The sequence below is a fragment of the Panthera leo genome, chromosome C1 (assembly GCF_018350215.1).
Source record: "Panthera leo isolate Ple1 chromosome C1, P.leo_Ple1_pat1.1, whole genome shotgun sequence".
Classification (NCBI taxonomy): Eukaryota; Metazoa; Chordata; class Mammalia; order Carnivora; family Felidae; genus Panthera; species Panthera leo.
Window position 1 is genome coordinate 157,963,667 of NC_056686.1, and position 20,356 is coordinate 157,984,022.

A 20,356-nucleotide genomic window follows, 5' to 3' on the forward strand; every position below is an offset into this window, starting at 1 on the left:
GAAAGATTTTCCTTAGGAAGTGACTTTAAGGTGTCACCTAAGAGTTAGCCAGGCTTTGAGGAAGGAAAGAGTGTTTCAGCTTGTACAGAGACTCAGTAGAAGGATGCTAGATATTTCTTTTAAAAAGATCAGTTTGGGTGCCTGGGTGGCTCAGTCACTTGAGTGTCCAACTCTTGTTTTCAACTCAGATCATGATCTTCTGGTTTGTAGGATCAGGCCCAGTGTCGGGCTATGTGCTGACAGAGCAGAGCCTGCCCTCTCCCTCTCTCTCTGACCCTCCCCTGCTCGGTCTCTCTGTCTCTCTCTCTCTCAAAATAAATACATAAATTTAAAAAAAATTAAAAAGATGAGTCTGGCTGTAAAAAATAAAAATAAAAAAGATTGCAGGGGACTAAGAGGTGATGCACATAAACCACTGTGCAAGAAAGACTTAACATAGAAGACCTGTTAACTTTTGAAAGGCCTGCTTACAAGGTTGGCACTTAACTGGCATCTGGGAACTTTGATTTTGGAAGGGTCTCTACCACCCCCACCGTCCACAGAACTGATGGGAGTGGGTCACTATGCCTAAACTGTACAAACAGTGGTTTATGCCAAACACACCTGCTTTCCTCCTGGGAGTCTAAAAACCTAGTTTGTGCTAGGCAAAGGGTGCCTGTGTGAACTTCCCCCAGTAAAAACCTTGGGCACTCAATTTCTTAACAGGCTCTCCTGGTGTCTGTATCTCACAGTCTGTTATAACTTATTGCTGGAGGAGTTAAGCATGCCCTGTGCTAGAATACTGGTAAAGAACTCTGGATTTCATCTGGACTACACCCAATGTGCCTTTTGTCTTTGCTGATTTTACTTTATAGCTCTTGCTATAATGAATCATAGGACTGTATATTGAGTCTTGTGAGCCTTCCTGTGAATCATCAAGCCTGGAAGTGGTCTTGGGGCACCCTGAACACAACTACTTAGGGCTGGAATTTTGGGCATAGGCAAGAAAGGATGGAAGCCTGGTCTAGGATTTTAGAATTGACTTGAGATATTTTTAAAGTAGAATTGACAGGACTTGGTGATTTTTTTTCATGTGGGGAGAATGAAATAGGAAAGTATCAAGGATATCTACAAGTTTCTGACCCCAGCAACTGACTAAATGGTAGTATCCATTTATTAGGGGAACCGCATAATATAATAGAAGGAATACTGAATCTGCAGTAAAATCATCTATATGGATTCAAGTTCAGACCTGGGCGTTTATTAGCTTTGTTATCAGCGGCACATCATTTTGAAACTCAGATGTCCAACTGAGACTTACGAGGATTGAATGAGACATTCGAGGAAATTTTCTAAGTTATTAGCTGTATGTAAATATTACTTGTAATTTTTAAGCTACCATTTATTAAGTACCTAATATGTGCCAGAAGCTACCAGGCATTTTATGTATTGTTAATATTGTTTTTGCATTGTTATAGTTGTAAATTGAGTTTTAAAACTCAATTAGAGTGGCTAAAATACTGGGATTTCTTTTCTTTTTTTTTTTTAACTTTAGAAGTTTTGTATTATATATAATATGATACGATATGATATTCCTTATAAGGTTTATATAATATTAGAAGTGGATGAAGTGTTGGTTTAACACTGTTCTCAGACATCATTGTTAAGTACATAATGATCAGGAAGGGGATTTGCCAACATTACACAGCTTGAGTGGCATTAGCACTCTGTTCGTCTAAAACAGAGCACACTTTACGCTGCGCTAAATGCCTCTCATTTACATATTCTGTGGATGAATAAAGGAATTTTGTTTTCATAATTTCAGATCAGGTGGGTAGCAAATATAATATCACCTTATAATTTCATTTTATTAGGTGAAGTGTTGAACAAAAACCAATTACATGTTCAAGGAAAGATGTATTTGTGAAATGATCTTGAGTACAAAATGTCTAGATTCCAAAGAAATAATGATCCTCTCTTTCTCTTCTAGACCACTTCACCTGCATTGTGAAGGTGCTTTTCACCCTACTATACACACAAGCTCTTGTGGCACTTTCAGTTAAATGCAATGAGGAAGATAGGTTAGCCTGGAAACACACGGGAGCTCTCAAAAAGGTTGGTGTCTTGTCTGAATTTGTCATTTATAGTTTGGTGAACTCATTTAAGTTGGAGATATGAATGAATGAGATTAGATGTTTGAAAGGCAAAATGAGTTATTAATAGTATTTCCACTGGAAATGGAGCACCTTCAGGTTAAACAAAGTTAAAAATGTTTCCTTGGATGGTGAAGTCGTCTTCATCTATCTCTAAACCTTGGCCTTTTCCTCTTCTTATTTGGGCAGTTTTGTTTTGCTTTTGCTTGTAAGCCTTAAACTTAGAGAAGTTATGAAAATTGTACCAACACAGTGAGTAAGTAATAAAATGTCTGCAGACTTACCTATTTTACTTATTTGTCATCTTTTCTTCTCCTTGCTCCTATTTGCAGTCAGTCCAAAGATGGCTTTTGATGTGTCACCTATAAATTTAAAAATCTTAACCTTTTCTTAATTATGCTTCTTTAAATACTAATTTTTCTATCTTAAAAAAATGTGTAAGTTCTTACAAATTTAAAGTTCTCAAGTTAAAATTACATAAACAATTTTGAAAAATTGTCCAAGTTTAGTTAAATGTAAGTGTTTTCAGTGACTTGAGAACAAATGTGATACTATAGAACCGAAGAACTGACTGAGTGGTTTGGCTTAGAGGTAGGTAAAATAAGAAAACTACTTCAGGGTGTATTTGGGGAAGTTGGTAGGAGAAAATAGTAAGTGTAGTGTTAACTGAACCTCTTGATTGGTTTATAGACTCTTCAATAGGTTCAAACCTCTTTGAAAGGTTCCAATTATCTACTTAAATCATGGGGCGCCTGGGTGGCTCAATAGGTTAAGTGTCCAGCTCTCAATTTTGGCTCAGATCATGATCTCACAGTTCGTGAGTTCCAGACCCACATTGGGCTCTGCACTGACAGCCTGGAGCCTGCTTGGGATTCTCTCTCTCTCTCTCTCTCTCTCTCTCTCTCTCTCTCTCTCTCTCTCTCTGCCTCTCCCCCACTTGTGCTCTTTCTCCCTCTCTCAAAATAAACATTAAAAAAAAATCACATCTACTTATGTCAAAGGAAAGAAAATCCATGATAAATACATGAAATGTATTCAATGTAATCTTTACTTTTATCACTAGTTTACTCCCAAACCATGATTTGGTGTAAAAAAAAAAAAAAAAAAAAAAAAATAATAATATAGTATCACCACCAAGCTCATAATGTCTTAATTAGGGATATTGGTTGGACACTGAACCTGAATACTAGGCTGAGCTCCTGCCACTAAATAGAGCTATTATTTTTTTGGTCAAGACATAAACTTCCCGAATTTTAGTTTTCTCAAAGGTAATTGAGAGATTTGGACTATATAATTTATAAGAGCTCCTTTATTTCTAAAATTCTCTTATTCTAAATTCTCAAAATGGATATATCTTTTCCCTTAGTGATTTTTCCTCCTTGTTCCTAGTTTGTTCTTGGATAATTTTGCCTTCTGCAATTTTCTTTCTTTTTTTTTTTTTTTAATATTCTTAAAATTTCTCTGCACTGTAATCTGATATTTGGGTTGTTAGTATTCAAATAAGGTATATTAAGTTTCTGTGCTGTTTCATTGTTTACATATGTTTTCTTTAGTAAGCTGTCTAATCATGAAACAGTACACATTTGAAACATTTTCTGATATAATTTGGGTCTAAATCTATTCATCTGATTGTTTACTAAAATGAGACCTAATGACAGAAAATCAGGCAATTGTAAATCTATGATAGAACTAACTTAGGTAACTGTTCTATCAATTTTCTTTCTCAATTTAATAATTGTTAGCTATGTAAAAGAACAGTTAATGAAACATTTAATGTAAGGCATATTCTTATCAGAACATAAATTTAGAAGTTTATAGCCATATAAATTGCTTTTAGCAAATAAAAACAATATGATGTTCTCTTGTTTAGTTTGCCACATGTCACTAGCTTTTTCTGTAATAGATCTAAATATTTAGGTACACAGCAGCTGGTAAATAATAGAAACAATATTACAAGGAATGAAATACATCATTGTGATTTTCAACTATTCTGCATCATTCATTCATTTCCTTCTTCCTTTCCTTCTTCCTTCTCTCACCCCCACTTCTTTACTTATTTCCTTTCTTCATTGAGTCTCATGTATTCATTCTATCCCTCTATTTTCTTATCCTCAGGTATTGATAATTCCAATGAAAACAGATTTTTGCCAGCTGTAATCTGGCCTAGGGCAATAAAAATATAGGTACTATGTATGTATTTTTAAAGGGATATTAGAGTTAATTTGATAATAAGGTTTAGTTGTGCTGGAATAATCATTATTATAGTTAGTATAAATTGTGTTCTTTTGGTTACTAAAATTTCTCTTAAAAGACTCTTTACAACAGGATTTCATAATCTGAGGTCCTGTTGTGTTGTGTTGTGTTGTGGTGTTTTGCTGGGGAGTAGGATGATAGCATCCAGCATATATCCATAGTGTCTGTCATCCCCAAAATTTGAAGAACTACTGTAATTTAAACAAAGCATCTGCCCAACACATAACTGTTGGATCTCTCAACTCTTGATCTTTCTCTTTAATTAACTGCATACCTTTGCCACCTTTCCCATTGGATTCTTTTGATCTGATTCTAGGTCTTTCATCCATGGTCTCCTAAGTCCTCTTCTTAAGCTTTACAAGCCTATTTGTAAATTCATATATTACGTATATAAAAATATGCTTTCTTAAGACATATGTATGAAATAAAACTATTTTCTTGTCTAATAATCTGATCAGAAGAATTCTCAATCCAAAAGAGTGAATAGTATATTATATTTAACTTTCTGATCTGATATAGTACTTGCCATGTATAAAAAAAAGTTCTTAAAATATATTTGATAATAATGACTTAAAAGCTGATTATCACTCAGTAACTCACCTGGATGATCTGAACATCATTTCTTATTATTGGAGGGTATTTTTTTCCATAAGTTAGAAAGTATTTTGACTTGAAATACTCTTCTGTTGCTATGTATTCTGTGTATCTTTTACTGAAGAATATATTGAATTTAGGAAGATTTTAGGCTGAATTGTATATTTCCAGAAACTTTAATATGTGCAAAGTCATGGTAATATTTTCTTTTGAGTCTTCTACATTTTGAGTTTAAGTGAACTCTGTTTAAAAACTACTCTGATTAAATTAATTTTTGTGTTTTTTTCAAGTTTTTATTTAAATTCTAGTTAATTAACATATAGGATAATATTGGCTTCAGGATTTAGTGATTCATCACTTACATATAATACCCAGTGCTCATCACAAGTGCCCTCCTTAATACCCATCACCCATTTAAACCCCCATTGGGGGTAGGTCACATGATTTAAAGAGTGCGGTTGTAGAATCAGAACTGTTTTTGTAGTTTAGAATCAGGACATGATAACACTACATGGCTGAATGATATGAAAAAGAAGCAGAGGAGTAACTTAAAGATAATGCAAAGAACTTATTACCAAAAGAGATACATCTAGGCAAGTTCCAAGGTCAAAAATTCCAACAGTACCAAAAGAAATTCTATTAAGTAGGCAGCAGGTGTTTATTGCTCAAATTTTTGTTCTGCAAATGGATATATATAAAGTACAAAGCATAGTTCCTGACATTTTGGAGTTTACTGTCTAGATGAGGAGAGCATAATAACACAGGGGAAGACTAAGGATCGTCAAATAACAAATTCTAAAGATCGGACTGTTAGTGATTATCAGATGGTCAGGATAAACGTATATATCCCATAGTGTGTACTCAAATCTTATATTTTACTATGTAAAAAGTATAGTTAATGAGTAGAATAAATGGCATCATAGCAAACTTATTACTGTAGCCCATTTTATACTTTATTGTATCTTTTTTAAGAAATGTTTTTTTAACGTTTTTATTTATTTTTGAGACAGAGAGAGACAGAGCATGAACGGGGGAGGGTCAGAGAGAGGGAGACACAGAATCTGAAACAGGCTCCAGGCTCCGAGCTGTCAGCACAGAGCCCGACGTGGGGCTCGAACTCACGGACTGCAAGATCATGACCAGAGCCAAAGTCGGCCGCCTAACCGACTGAGCCACCCAGGCGCCCCTATACTTTATTGTATCTTGAAACAACCTCCAGTATCTCAGTGAATATAAAGAGAAACATTTGTATAAAAACTTATTGATATAAATTTGAATTTATAAATAGCCATTATTTTTCCTTTCTTATAAAAATACAGCATCATTAAGCTTAATTAATTTATAAGCTGTTATTTAATGTATCTGGATTTTCTTTATTAAACATATTGTCATGTGGTGCCTGGATGGCTCAGCCTGGGTGGTTGAGTGTCTGACTCTTGATTTCAGCTCAGATCATGATGTCACGGTTGTGGGATTGAGCCCCACAGGTCTCTGCACTCAGTGGAGCCTGCTTGGGATTCTCTCTCTCCCTTTCCCTCTGCCCCTGCCCTGCTCGCACTCTCTCTCAAAATAAATAAATAAACTTAAAAAACAACAACAACAACATTGTCCTATTTTATTTTTACATTAATTTTTTTAAAGAAATCCCATTCAAGGAATTTGACAGAAATTGTAAAAGAAAAAGTTTGTGGTCCATGTTATTTCATGCATGTATGATTTTACATTATAATGAGTGTATGTATATATGCTGCTTTTGGCCTTTTTCACATCATATTATAAACATTTTTTCATTCAGCTCAAATTTGTCATGTCATATTCACTGCTTATAAAATGTTCTATTGAGTTGATATGGAATAATTTAGGTAACTGCTTTACTTTTGTTGGTCATTTCTAGTTTTTCAGTATTGTAGTATTACAGTGAATGTCTTGGGGGTTTAGTTATTTTTTTTATTTTAGATTATTTGCCTAGGAAGAATTTCCAGGAGTGGAAATGACTGAGTCAAAATATATGATTTCCATATGTTTGTTTACTCATTCATTATATAATTTATGTCTGTCTTTTAAAGAAGTATTGCAATAGTTTTAATCCCATGCCCAGTTTCCTTGCGAATCCAGAGGTGTGCTGTTGTACATAGATTTGGAGGACTTGAAGTTTACATGTGTGAAAAATAATGTAGTCATAACTATACCCCTACTTATTAAGAAATGTTCTTTCCAATGTAATTTTTTTTTGTAATTTTCAGTGACTGATGGAACTAATTTTTCATTTCTTCCAGAATGCATGTGATGCAGAAAAGTCTTATGAAGTGTTACTGAGCTTTGTGATAAGTGAACTGTCTAAAGGAAAGTTATACCATGAAGAAGGAACTCAGGAATGTGCAATGGTATGCTCTAGGTGTAGAGATTATTTGTTAAAAATTTAGATTTTGTTGCCATTATGAATATAATTTTTAAGCTGTATCTATTAGAGAATGAATTGTTTAAATTCTCTTTTTTGACTTTAGGTTAGCCCTATTGCTTGGTCTCCTGAATCCATGGAAAAATACTTACAGGACTTCTGCTTACCTTTCCTCAGAATCACCAGCCTTCTTCAGCACCACCTTTTTGGGGAAGATTTACCTAGCTGCCAGGTATAATTTGGGATAGTATTTATATGCAGGACTGTCATGCAAGTGTATGTTAGTCTAACTCAAAAGGAATAAATATTTAGAACATTTACTATTAATGTTATTTTTTTGTATTTGCTAGCATCCACTCATTTTTATGGTATTACTAATATTTGATATTAGAGCACTTTTAGATGAGATCAGTGATAATAAATGCCCAATACTTGTATAGGATCATAGTATTCATATTGATATATTTAGCATTATTTTTATCATATTGATAAATTAATCACTGATCATCATCTGCCTTTCTATCCTTTTAAAAGTTATGTTGATCAGAAAGCTCGTTGTCTGAAGACATGATGGCATTTATATAACTTTAGGACAGGAAAATGCTCAGTTTGTAGCCAGTTAAGTTAAAAATTTGGATATATTAGTGGTTTAGCCTATTTCATAAAACTGGGTTGATGTGAGTAGGCAAGAAAGTGACAGAATGGGGAACCACTATGTTTATAGGGTTATAATCCTGACATTATCTCCCATCTGTTTCCAGGGAATTTGATATTAATTCCATGGGAATTAAGACATTTATCATATATATGGGCTTTGAAACTTGTAGTATATCAGAATTAAGCAGTTGATTGTTCTTTCTCTCTTAAGTAATTGACCATTGCATTAAATAGTTTGGATTGTTTGGTTTTTTCAAATGATTCAAGATAAACTCTATACATTTGTCTTTGAAACATTCAGAATTTATGGACACTGAATAAATTAAAACTGTTCATCCATTAGATTTTCTTTCATAGGTGTTTTATTTTTAAATTTCAACTTAAAAGTGTTTTCTTCTGCCATACAGTAGTTGTGCCTTATCCATGGGGAATATGTTGTAAGGCTCCTAGTGTATGCCTGAAACTGGGGATAGTGCTGAACCCTATATATATTATGTATTTTTTCTCTGTACATAAATATCTATGATAAAGTTTAATTTATAAATTAGGCATAGTAAGAGATTAACAACTAATAATGAAACAATTATAAGAGTATACTATAATAAAAGTTATGTGAATGCTGTCTCTCTCTTAAAATAACTGTATTCACCCTTCTTGTGATAATGTGAGATGACAAAATACCAACAGGATGAGACGAAGTTAGGTGAATGATGTGTAGGCATTGTGATGTAGTGTTAAGTTACTATTGACCTTCTAACTATATATCAGAAGATGGATCATCTGTTTCTGAACCACAGTTGACCACCAGTAACTGAAACCACAGAAAACAAAACTGGGATAAGGGGGAACTACTGTCTGAGCATCTTCAAGCATGCGGGATATTAATTTTTTAAAAATATGCTACTTCATTAATTTTTCTTTCTTCACATTTAAAGGCCATAGGCCATGGCTCTTTGTATGCTTATTACCTTATGGTTTATTTTATCATTTGTTTTTATTGGAAGTTATTTTTCTCCCATAAGTTGGACATTATCTGGAAGCAGAAGCTCTTGAACTGGGCATTGAAAGTTGGTTGGGGGTTGGGTGTACAGTGATGCCTATAGTAGAGCACCAGGCACATGCTTAGAACAGGGAAGGAATGCATCAATTAGGAGGCCTGAAAGGAGCAGTGCTACTTAGTGTTAGAAACACATTAAGGGGAAGTTGTAGTGAATCTTGAATTTCACATGAAGAAATTTGGACCATTGAAAGATTTGGGACAAAAATGTGACATGATTCAAATTTTATTTCAGGATGAAATTTCATTCTAATATTAGACAGATTTGAGACTGTGAGGAATGGGGTGCCTGGGAACAGAAAAGCTAGTTGGGGAAGGACATAATAGAAATAGAAGAGGATAGGGAGCAATTAAAGATTACAGAGGTGGAATAGTCAGGATTTGACAGCTAGTTGAACATGTGGGAGTCAAGGGAGAAGAGAGAGTCACACTGTACTTGGGTTTTGGGCCTCTGAGACTTGAACCTTTCTGGTATAGTTAATAGAAGGAGGAAGTATAGAACAAATCTCTGGGACCTGAGTGAAAGAATTTTGCATATATTCAAGTTGAGGGGTTGTTTGGATATGGATATATTCAACTGAAGTTAGATTACAACTTTAGGTAGAAGTTCTCTTTTTGTTTAGATTTCTGTCATCTGTGTAATCTAACTTTTGTAGATTTCACATTTTTTTCTTTGTGTCACTTTCATTTAATTTTTTTGGTTAGCGATATATTTATTCTCACAAATACTTTTATAATCAATTTGTCAATTTTCTTCCAATAGCCTACAAGATGTTAGATGAGAATTGCTTTGAACATGTAGTTTTAAGACATTGAACATAGTTTATATGTCCATTCAGGGCTTCTTTTAATTTTCATAGAATTTTTAAATTGTCATCTTTTTTATGTTTACTTTATTTCTGAGAGAGAGAGAGGCGAGAGAGCACAAGTGGGGGAGGGGCAGAGAGAGGGGGACAGAGGATCCGAAGCAGGCTCCGTGCTGAAAGGAGTGAGCCTGATGTGAGGCTTGAACTCATAAACTGCAAGATCATGACTTGAGCTGAAGTCAGATGCTCAACCAACTGAGCTACCCAGGCACTCCTAAAATTGTCATCTTAAAGTCTGGAACATTCTTCATAAAGTGAACCCAAAAGGCTTTATGGTTTTAGTTTCTTTCTAAATGATGTGTTATTTCTGTGACACTGATTACTTCTTGCTGATATAGAATAATACTATTAATTTTGGTGTGTTCTTGTAACTGGTCACTTGCTGAACTCTTACTAATTCGAATAGTTTGCCTGTTGATTCTTTTAGGTGCTTTATGTAATTATCATATCATCTGAAAATAATGAGAATGTTGTCTCTTTCCTTCAAATATTTATTTTTCTATTATTGTCTTAATACGTGTCTAGTGAGTATTTTGAACAGTGGATGTAACAGGCAGCATCCTTTTTTTTTTTAAGTCATTTTTTTTTTAATTTACATCCAAATTAGCAAATAGTGCAACAATGATTTCAGGAGTAGATTCCTTAGTGCCCCTTACCCATTTAGCCCATGCCCCTTCCCACAACCCCTCCAGTAACCCTCAGTTTGTTCTCCATATTTATGAGTCTCTTCTGTTTTGTCCCCCTTCCTGTTTTTATATTATTTTTGTTTCCCTTCCCTTATGTTCATCTGTTTTGTCTCTTAAAGTCTTCATATGAGTGAAGTCCTATGATTTTTGTCTTTCTCTGACTAATTTCATTTAGCATAATACCCTCCATTTCATCCACGTAGTTTCAAATGGCAAGATTTCATTCTTTTTGATTGCCGAATAATACTCCATTGTATATACATACCACATCTTCTTTATCCATTCATCCATCGATGGACATTTGGGCTCTTTCCATACTTTGGCTATTGTTGAGAGTGCTGCTATAAACATGGGGGTGCATGTGTCCCTTCGAAACAGTGCATATGTATCCCTTGGATAAATGCCTAGTAGTGCAATTGCTTGGTCATAGGGTAGTTCTGTTTTTAGTTTTTTGAGGAACCTCCATACTCTTGTCCAGAGTGGCTGTATCAGCTTGCATTCTCACCAACAATGCAAAAGAGATCCTCTTCGCATCCTCGCCAACATCTGTTGTTGCCTGAGTTGTTAATGTTAGCCATTCTGACAGGTGTGAGGTGGTATCTCATTGTGGTTTTGATTTGTATTTCCCTGATGATGAGTGATGTTGAGCATTTTTTCATGTGTCAGTTGGCCATCTGGATGTCTTCTTTGGAGAGGAAGACATTCATGTCTTTTGCCCATTTCTTCCCTGGATTATTTGTTTTTTGGATGTTGAGTTTGATAAGTTCTTTATAGATTTTGGATACTAACCCTTTATCTGTGTCATTTGCAAATATCTTCTCCCATTCTTTTGGTTGCCTTTTAGTTTTGCTGATTGTTTCCTTCACTGTGCAGAAACTTTTTATTTTGATGAGGTCCCAGTATTTCATTTTTGCTTTTCTTTCCCTTGCCTCTGGAGATGTGTTGAGTAAGAAGTTGCTGCGGCCAAGGACAAAGAGGTTTTTGCCTGCTTTCTCCTGGAGGATTTTGATGGCTTCCTGTCTTACATTTGTGCCTTTCACCCATTTTGAGTTTATTTTTGTGTGTGGTGTAAGAAAGTGGTCCAGGTTCATTCTTCTGCATGTCGCTGTCCAGTTTTCCCAGCACCACTTGCTGAAGAGACTGTCTTTATTCCATTGGATATTCTTTCCTGCTTTGTCAAAGAGTAGTTGGCCATATGTTTGTGGGTCCATTTCTGGGTTCTCTATTCTGTTCCATTGATCTGAGTGTCTGTTCTTGTGCCAGGACCATACTGTCTTGATGATTACAGCTTTGTAGTATAGCTTGAAGTCTGGGATTGTGATGCCTCCTGCTTTGGTTTTCTTTTTCAAGATCGCTTTGGCTATTCGGGGGTCTTTTCTGGTTCTATACAAAGTTTAGGATTATTTGTTCTAGCTCTGTGAAGAATGCTGGTGTTATTTTGACAGGGATTGCATTGAATATGTAGATTGTTTTGGGTAGTATCAACATTTTAACGATATTTGTTCTTCCTATCCAGGAGAATGGAATCTTTTTTCATTTTTTTGTGTCTTCTTCAGTTTCTTTCATAAGCTTTCTGTAGTTTTCAGTGTATAGATTTTTCACCTCTTTGGTTAGATTTATTCCTAGGTGTTTTATGGTTTTTGGTGCAACTGTAAATGGGATCGATTCCTTGATTTCTCTTTCTGTCGCTTCATTGTTGATGTATAGGAATGCAACCGATTTCTGTGCGTTGATTTTATATCCTGCAACTTTGCTGAATTCATGAATCAATGGTAGCAATTTTTTGGTGGAATCTTCTGGGTTTTCTATATAGAGTATCATGTCATCTGCGAAGAGTGAAAGTTTGACCTCCTTCTGGCTGATTTGGATGCCTTTTATTTCTTTGTGTTGTCTGATTGCAGAGGCTAAGACTTCCAATACTATGTTGAATAACAGTGGTGAGAGTGGACATCCCTGTCTTGTCCCTGACCTTAGGGGGAAAGCTCTTAGTTTTTCCCCACTGAGGATGATATTAGTGTTGGTTCATTCATATATGACTTTTATGATCTTGAGGTATGCTCCTTCTATCCCTACTTTCTTGAGGGTTTTTATCAAGAAAGGAGGCAGCATCCTTTTTTGTACCCTATCCTAAGAGACTTCTTTTAAAGTTTCCTGTGCATTTCTTTTTGTTTCTTTTTTATTATTATTATAAATGGAATTATTTAAAATTATATTTTCTAGTATGTTGCTAAGATGTAGAAATCCAACTGGATTTTTGAACATTAATCATCTACATTTATCCACCTTGCTAATAAATTCTATGATTATTTGTAATAGACAGTAGACTCTTGAGTTTCACAAGACATTTAAAAAATTTTTTTAACATTTTGGTAAGCGTGGGAATTCATCAAGAATGGTACCTAGTACGTATTCCAGCACAACATTCTGCTCTCCACAGTAATCTTTAGACTTCCTAATTTGGTTAAATGTCTTAACCTAACACTATTTCTACTACTATGGTAGTAGAGGGCTAATTATAGTAAACTATATGGTTCTCCTATATTTTCTCCTACTTAAATGCAGCCTGTCTTATTTATCCCCTAACTCCGGAATTCTTACAGAGGGACTTCAGGTAATTTTTGAATTCCATAGCATTACCTGTAAAATGTTTGTGTATGTGTATTTTTCTTAGAAAAAAATGGTTATCAGACTCTTCTAGGGGACCTTGATTATCACCACCATCCCAACATTTGAAAATCAGTGCTCTAATATATCTCCTTTAATTCTTTTTTCTCTCTTCTGTCAAACAATAGTTTTGCCATGAATATTTATATTGATAGCTAGCATTTATTGTATACTGACTACATGCTAAGCACTGTTAAGTGCTTTGCGTTTGAATTCATTTAAGTTCCACAACAATTCTGAGATGGCTGTTATAGTCCTCACTTTACAGACAAGTAAACAGGCCCAGAGCTGAATAATCTGCTCAAGACTCACAGCTAGTATTTAAAGCAGCCAGGATTTGAACACAGTCAGTCTGCATGCCAAATCTGAACTATTACCGTCTGAACTGTGCTACTGCTTGCTACACAAAACTTTTTTTGAAGCACTGAGTTTTCTTCTAGTATTCAGTCTATAAAAACTGTTAAAATATTGCATGTTGTACTCTCTTTGAATCTCAATACAATTGTGAATACTTCATCTATAGGTGTCTCTTTTAGTACAATAATAGGATGATCAATTTATTGATAGCTGAATAGACATGGAAGTAGCCAAAAAAAATTGAAAACATCTGAAGTATCCATCAATGAGAAGCTTGTTAAATAAATTGTGTTTTTTTCATACAATGGAATACTCTTCAGAAGAGAATAGAGGGCACCTGGGTGGCTCAGTTGGTTGAGCATCTGACTTCGGCTCAGGTCATGGTCTCGCAGTCCATGAGTTTGAGCCCCATGTTAGGCTCTGTGCTGGCAGCTCAGAGCCTGGAGCCTGCTTGAGATCCTGGTCTCCCTCTCTCTCTCTGCCCTTCTGGCACTCATGTTCTGTCTCTCTCTCTCTCCCACAAAAAATAAATAAACATTAAAAACAATTTTTTAAAGAAAAGAATAGAAAGTTTTCTATGTATTAATATGGAAAAATCTCAAAAATATTTTAAGTAAACAAAGGCAAGGTATGCTTATATTAAATTCAGTAGGGGAAAAATAGTGGTTTATACACACACACACACACACACACACACACACACACACTCTGGAAAAATACATTAAAAAATTATAGTCAGTTCTAGGGCGCCTAGATGGCTCAGTCGGTTAAGCATCCGACTTCGGCTCAGGTCATGATCTCACAGTTTGTGAGTTTGAGCCCCACATCGGGCTCTGTGCTGACAGCTCAGAGCCTGGAGCCTGCTTCAGATTCTGTGTCTCCCTCTCTCTCTGCCTCTCGCCTGCTCATGCTCTGTCTCTGTCTCAAAAATAAATAAAACATTTAAAAAAAAATTATGGTCAGTTCTTACCTAGGAGTTGGAATTGTGAGTTTGAGATTTGTATCGAAAGGGAACAGAGATGGTTGAAAGTTTTGTTTTTTGATGATATCTTTTCATACTTCCTAGTGTTTAAATATTATAAACATACTCTGCAATAATTATGTTTGCAGAAAAGAAAAATATATATTTTTTGAACAGGTAATGTATTCATAGTTTTCAAAATTCAAAAGTACAAACAGTTTCTTTTTTTAAAAAGTTTTTATTTAAATTCCAGTTAGTTACCATACAGTATAAAACTAGTTTCAGATGTACAATACAGTGATTTAAGCGCTATCATTCAACACCTGGTGTTCATCACGGAAAGTGCACTCCTTAATCCCCACCGCGTATTTGACCCATCTCCCCACCCACTTCCCCTCTGATAACCATCAATTTGTTCTCTCAGACAGTTTTTTTCCCCTTTGCTCGTTTGTTTCTTAAAATCCACATGTGAGTGAAATCATATGGCATATGGTATTTGTCTTACTCCGCTTAACTTATTTCGCTTAGCATAATACATTCTAGCTCCATAGATGTCATTGCAAATGGCAAGGTTTCATTCGTTTTGATGGCTGAGTAATACTTCATTGTACATATATACCACATCTTTATCCATTCATCCATCAATGGGCACTTGAGCTGCTTTTATAATTTGGCTGTTGTTGATAATGCTGCTCTAAACATTGGGGGTGCATGTGCCCCTTCAAGTCAGCATTTTTGTATCCTTTGGGGTAAATACCTAGTAGTGCAATTGCTGGGTCATAGGGTAGTTCTATTTTTAACTTTCTGAGGAGCCTCCATACTGTTTTCCAGAGTGGCTGCACCAGTTTGCATTCCCACCAACAGTGTAAGGGGGCTCCCCTTTTTCCGCATCGTTGCTAATATCTGTTGTTTCCTGTGTTGTTAGTTTAAGCCATTCTGACAGGTGTGAGGTGGTATCTCACTGTGGTTTTGATTTGTATTTCTCTGATGATGAGTGATGTTTCATATGTCTGTTAACTATCTGTATGCCTTCTTTGAAAAAGTGTCTATCCATGTCTTCTGCCCATTTCTTAACTGGATTATTTGTTTTTTGGCTGTTGAGTTTGATAAGTTCTTTATAGATTTTGGATACTAACCCTTTATCAGATAATGTTGTTTGTAAATATCTTCTCCCATTCCATAGATTACTTTTTAGTTTTGTTGATTATTTCCTTCACTGTGCAGAAGGTGTTTTGTCTTGATGAAGTCTCAGTAGTTCATGTTTGCTTTTGTTTCCCTTGCCTCTGGAAACGTGTCTAGTTAGAAGTTGCTACACCTGATGCCTAAGAGGTTACTGCCTGTGTTCTCCTGTAGGATTTTGATGGTTTCCTGTCACACATTTAGATCTTTCATCCATTTTGTATTTATTTTTGTGTATGGTATAAGAAAGTGATCCAGTTTCATTTTTCTGCATGTTGCTGTCCAATTTTCCCAACACCACTGGTTGAGGAGACTTTTTTTCCATTTGTTATTCTTTCCTGCTTTGTTGAAGATTAGATGACCATATAGTTGTGGGTTTATTTCTGGGTTTTCTATTCTGTTCCATTGATTTCTGTGTCTATTTTTGTGCCAGTACCATACTGTTTTGGTGACTATAGCTTTGTAATATAACTTGAAGTCCAGAAGTGTGATGCCTCCAGCTTTGCTTTTCCTTTTCAAGATGGGCTTTGGCTATTTAGGGTCCTTAGAGATCACTTCATATTCAATATATGAATATCTTCCTCATTTTGTTTTACAGATTCAGAATATTTCATTGTATGAGGTACCAGGATTTATTTAATCAGTCCTCCATTAATAAATATTTGGGTTATTTCTAGTCCTTTGCTCTTTGTAAATGATACAACAATGAATAATAGTATATGCAAGTAATTTTGCATGTTTTTTTTTATTGTATTTGTAGAATAAATTCTTTGAAGTGATTTGCTGTGGCAGCCCTTACACGCACTTATAGTTATGATGGTTGTTACCAAACTACCCTTCATTGAAGTTGTACCAATTATGTTGGCAGTAATGTATGAGAGTTTCCCTATACTGTACTTGTATCTACTTAGTGTGTTATCACACTGTTTGATTTTTGCCTCTAGATCTTTTGTCTAGGTAAAATATATCTCCGTGTAGTTTTTATTAGCATTCCTCCTAAGGTTGAGCATGTTCCATATTTAGGAGCCATTTTCTTTTACTCCAATTTACTTATTATATAGCACTTCTTTTGAAAATAATTAGAGAATGAAAAAATTAAAAAGATAATTTACTGTCTGATCTTGAAAAAAGTATCTCATGACTTTTCTTTGTTTAGAATAATCTGCCACTCTGTTTTGTTTAAGTTGAATGGGAAACTTTTCTTTCATTTTTTATTTCTTTCATAAATTTTTCCTCAGCTATGATTCTTTCATTTTAGTGAACTGCATTTGGACTCAGTATCTGCTTCATAAAATACAGGCCAAGTAATCATGAAGTAGCCTAGGAATCCCAGGAGAAAAGAAATACATTTATGTAAATCTTTGTTAATTTTTATTGATCGTTGGATTTCCTGTCACAAAGATGAAAATGTTGCTATTTTTCTACCATTGGTAGTTCCCTTTTTCTCAGGTTATTTTTGTGCCTTACATTAGAAATAACTGTCTTCTCTCAATACAGCAGGAAGATAAATCATTTATAAATATATATGCACAAAACAACAAAACTCCAAATTATGTATGCAGAAATTGACAGAATTGAAAGAAAAAACAGACAAATCCACAATTACAACTAGAGATTTCAGGGTTCTTTCTTACTAGTCAATAACAAGTAGACAGATAACCAAATAGTATAAATGTATCTGAATAATACTATCAATCAACTTGGTGTAATGACATCTATAGAATACTTCACCAAACAATAATAGAACGCATATTTTTTACTAGTGTACATGAAATATTCACCAGAATATACCATATGCCAAGCCATAATGCAAGTATCAATAAATTCAGAAGAACTGAAATCATACAACACATTTCTGCCACACAGGAATTAAATTAGAAATCAATAACAAAAAATATGGAAATCCCCAAATGTGTGGGAATTAAGCAACATACTTTTAAATAACTTACATTAGATCAGAAATTCCAAGGAAATTAGAAAATACTTAAACTGAGTGAAAATGAAAACACAGCATAGCAAAAAAGTGGGATGCCACTAAAGTAGTCCTTGGAGAGATACAGCTTCAAATGCTTATATTTAAAAAGAAGAAAGTTCTAAGGGCACCTAGATAGCTCAGTCAGTTAAATGTCCTAGTCTTGATTTCAGCTCAGATCTCAGGTCATGAGGTCAAGCCCTGCATGGGGCTCTGCACTGATAGCACCAAGCCTGCTTGAGATCCTCTCTCTCCTTCTGTCTCTGCCCCCGCCCCCACACAAAAAAGTAAGTAAATAAACATTTAAAAAATTGAAGAAACTTCTCAAGTCATTTGTCTAAATTTCTACTTTATGAAGCTTCTAGTTTCAAATTAGACCCCGAGCAATTAAAAGAAAGGAAATTACAAAAATTAGAGCAGAAATCAATGAAGGAGTAATGAAGAGACAGTAGAGAAATTCAGTGAGTCGAAAGTCTGTTTTTTTGTAAAGATCAGTAAAATGGATACACCTAAAATGTTAGGAGCTCAGCTGAACTGGGAGAAAGAGAATTGAGCTGCTGGGTGTCAGAGTAGCTGATTAAAGTCAGTCACAAGCCAAAAGTGAGAGAATTAGGTCTTCAGTCACTTACTGTGAAGCAGGAGGCTAAGACCAGAAGAAGTGCCAGTTCCTTCTGTTCCATTTACCCTTATGGAATGAAATGGTACAACAGTGGAGGATCAGGGGTATCAGCACAGATATGGGGATCTGTTGAAGGAGCCCCAAAAGCCCCGAACTAAAAGCTCTGGCAGTGTTACGGACTCTGAGATAGAGAAGGGGTTGGGGAGACAAGGATAAGAGTAGAAGACACTCCTTCTCAAGGCCTCAGATAAAGAAGCCTAGGAATAAGGTACCAGGGGTGGGAATGTAAATATATGAAAGAGTGTGACAGGATGGGGGTAGGGGGCTGAGAACTTGACTAGAAATTCCTTCAGAGACTGCAGTGCATTTTGTCTGTGTACTGGATCTGAGGTAGGGAGGGCGGTTTTCATCCACGAAGCCTGCGAAGTAAAACCTTTATGAATTGCCTATAGTTAGGTCTGAAAAATCACACGTAGAATTTTAACCAGGAGCCAGACTCCTCACCAGATCGATAAGAAAAAGAAAAGAAGGTACAAATTACCAATATCAGGAATGAAGGAGGAAACATCCCTACAAAACTGTAAGAGAATATTATGAATAACATTTGCCAATAAATTTGATAATGTAGATTAAATGGACAAATTCCTTGAAAAATAAAACTTACTAAAACTGACTCAAGAAGAAATAGAAAGTCTTAACTAGATCTGTATAAAGTAAGAAAGTTGATTTAGCTATTAAACCTCTATAATTATTATCCTTCCAAAAAAGAAAAATCAACAACTTTATACCAACAAAGATAACATCATGGTGAATCCTATCAAACATTTAAGGAAGAAATTCCATTGATACATATAAACTCTTTCAGAAAACAGAGGAAGAAGAAACAGTCCAAATTCATTTTAATTGGCCAATTTTACCCTGACACCCAAATCAGGCATCGTGAGAAAACTACAAACCCACATCTTTCATGAACATAAAGCAAAAGCCTTGACAAAATATTAGCAGTAGAAGAGGATAATACATCATGGCCAAGTGGGTTTATTCTAGGAATGCATAGTTGGTTCAACAACAAAAATCATTTAATTTAATTTAATTCACCATATCAATAAAAGAGATTTTTAAAAAGCATATTATCATCTCAGTAGTCAAAAATTTTTTTGGACGAAATTCAATTCCTGTTCATGGTAAAAACACTAAAAAAACAACAGAAAGCAATTTTTTTCAGCCTAATAAAAGAAATGTATGAAAAATGCATAGCTAACATCATAATTAATAGTGAAAGATAGGAAACTTTCTCCTGAAGATCAGGAACAAGACCAGGATGGCTGCCCTCATCACTTCTTTTTAGTATTGAATTAGAGGTTCTGGGAAGAGCAGTTAGGCAAGAAAAAGAAATAAAAGGCATCTGGATTGGAAAGGAAGAGGTAAAATAACATCTGTTTTCAAATTAGATAATCTTTTATGTGGGCAAATTATAAGGAATCTCCAAAAAACTATTAAAGCAAATCACTGTGTTCAGCAGAGTTATAGGATACATGATCTATGTACCATAAAAAAACAAAACAAAACAAAAAAAAACATCTAATTTATTTGCACTGGCAGTGAGCAATCCAAAAATGAAATTTAAGAAATAATTCCAGGGTGCCTGGGTGGCTCAGTTGGTTAATCAGCTCAGGTCATGATCTCGTGGTCCGTGAGTTCAAGCTCCGCATTGGGCTCTGTGCTGACAGCTCAGGGCCTGGAGCCTGTTTCAGATTCTGTGTCTCCCTCTCTCTCTGACCCTTCCCATTCATGCTCTGTCTCTCTCTGTCTCAAAAATAAATAAATGTTAAAAAAAAATTTTTTTTTTAAAGAAATAATTCCATTTACAATAGGGTGATGAAAATATTCTGGAATTAGTTTGTGATGGTTGCACAATTCTGTGAATGTACTAAACTGTGCATGTTAAGAGGGTGAATTTT

The 20,356-nt window shown here is 35.0% G+C and overlaps 1 protein-coding gene across 3 annotated transcripts in view; it reads left to right on the forward strand.

Annotated features, from left to right (window-relative positions):
* UBR3 (ubiquitin protein ligase E3 component n-recognin 3) overlaps nt 1–20,356 on the forward strand; it is a 235,953-nt gene that overhangs the window by 204,425 nt on the left and 11,172 nt on the right. For all 3 annotated transcript variants that reach the window (XM_042949066.1, XM_042949067.1, XM_042949068.1), the window contains exons 33-35: nt 1,970–2,094; nt 7,256–7,363; nt 7,484–7,609. In XM_042949066.1, coding sequence (XP_042805000.1) covers nt 1,970–2,094; nt 7,256–7,363; nt 7,484–7,609 — 359 coding nt within the window. The remainder of the gene's footprint in view (nt 1–1,969; nt 2,095–7,255; nt 7,364–7,483; nt 7,610–20,356) is intronic.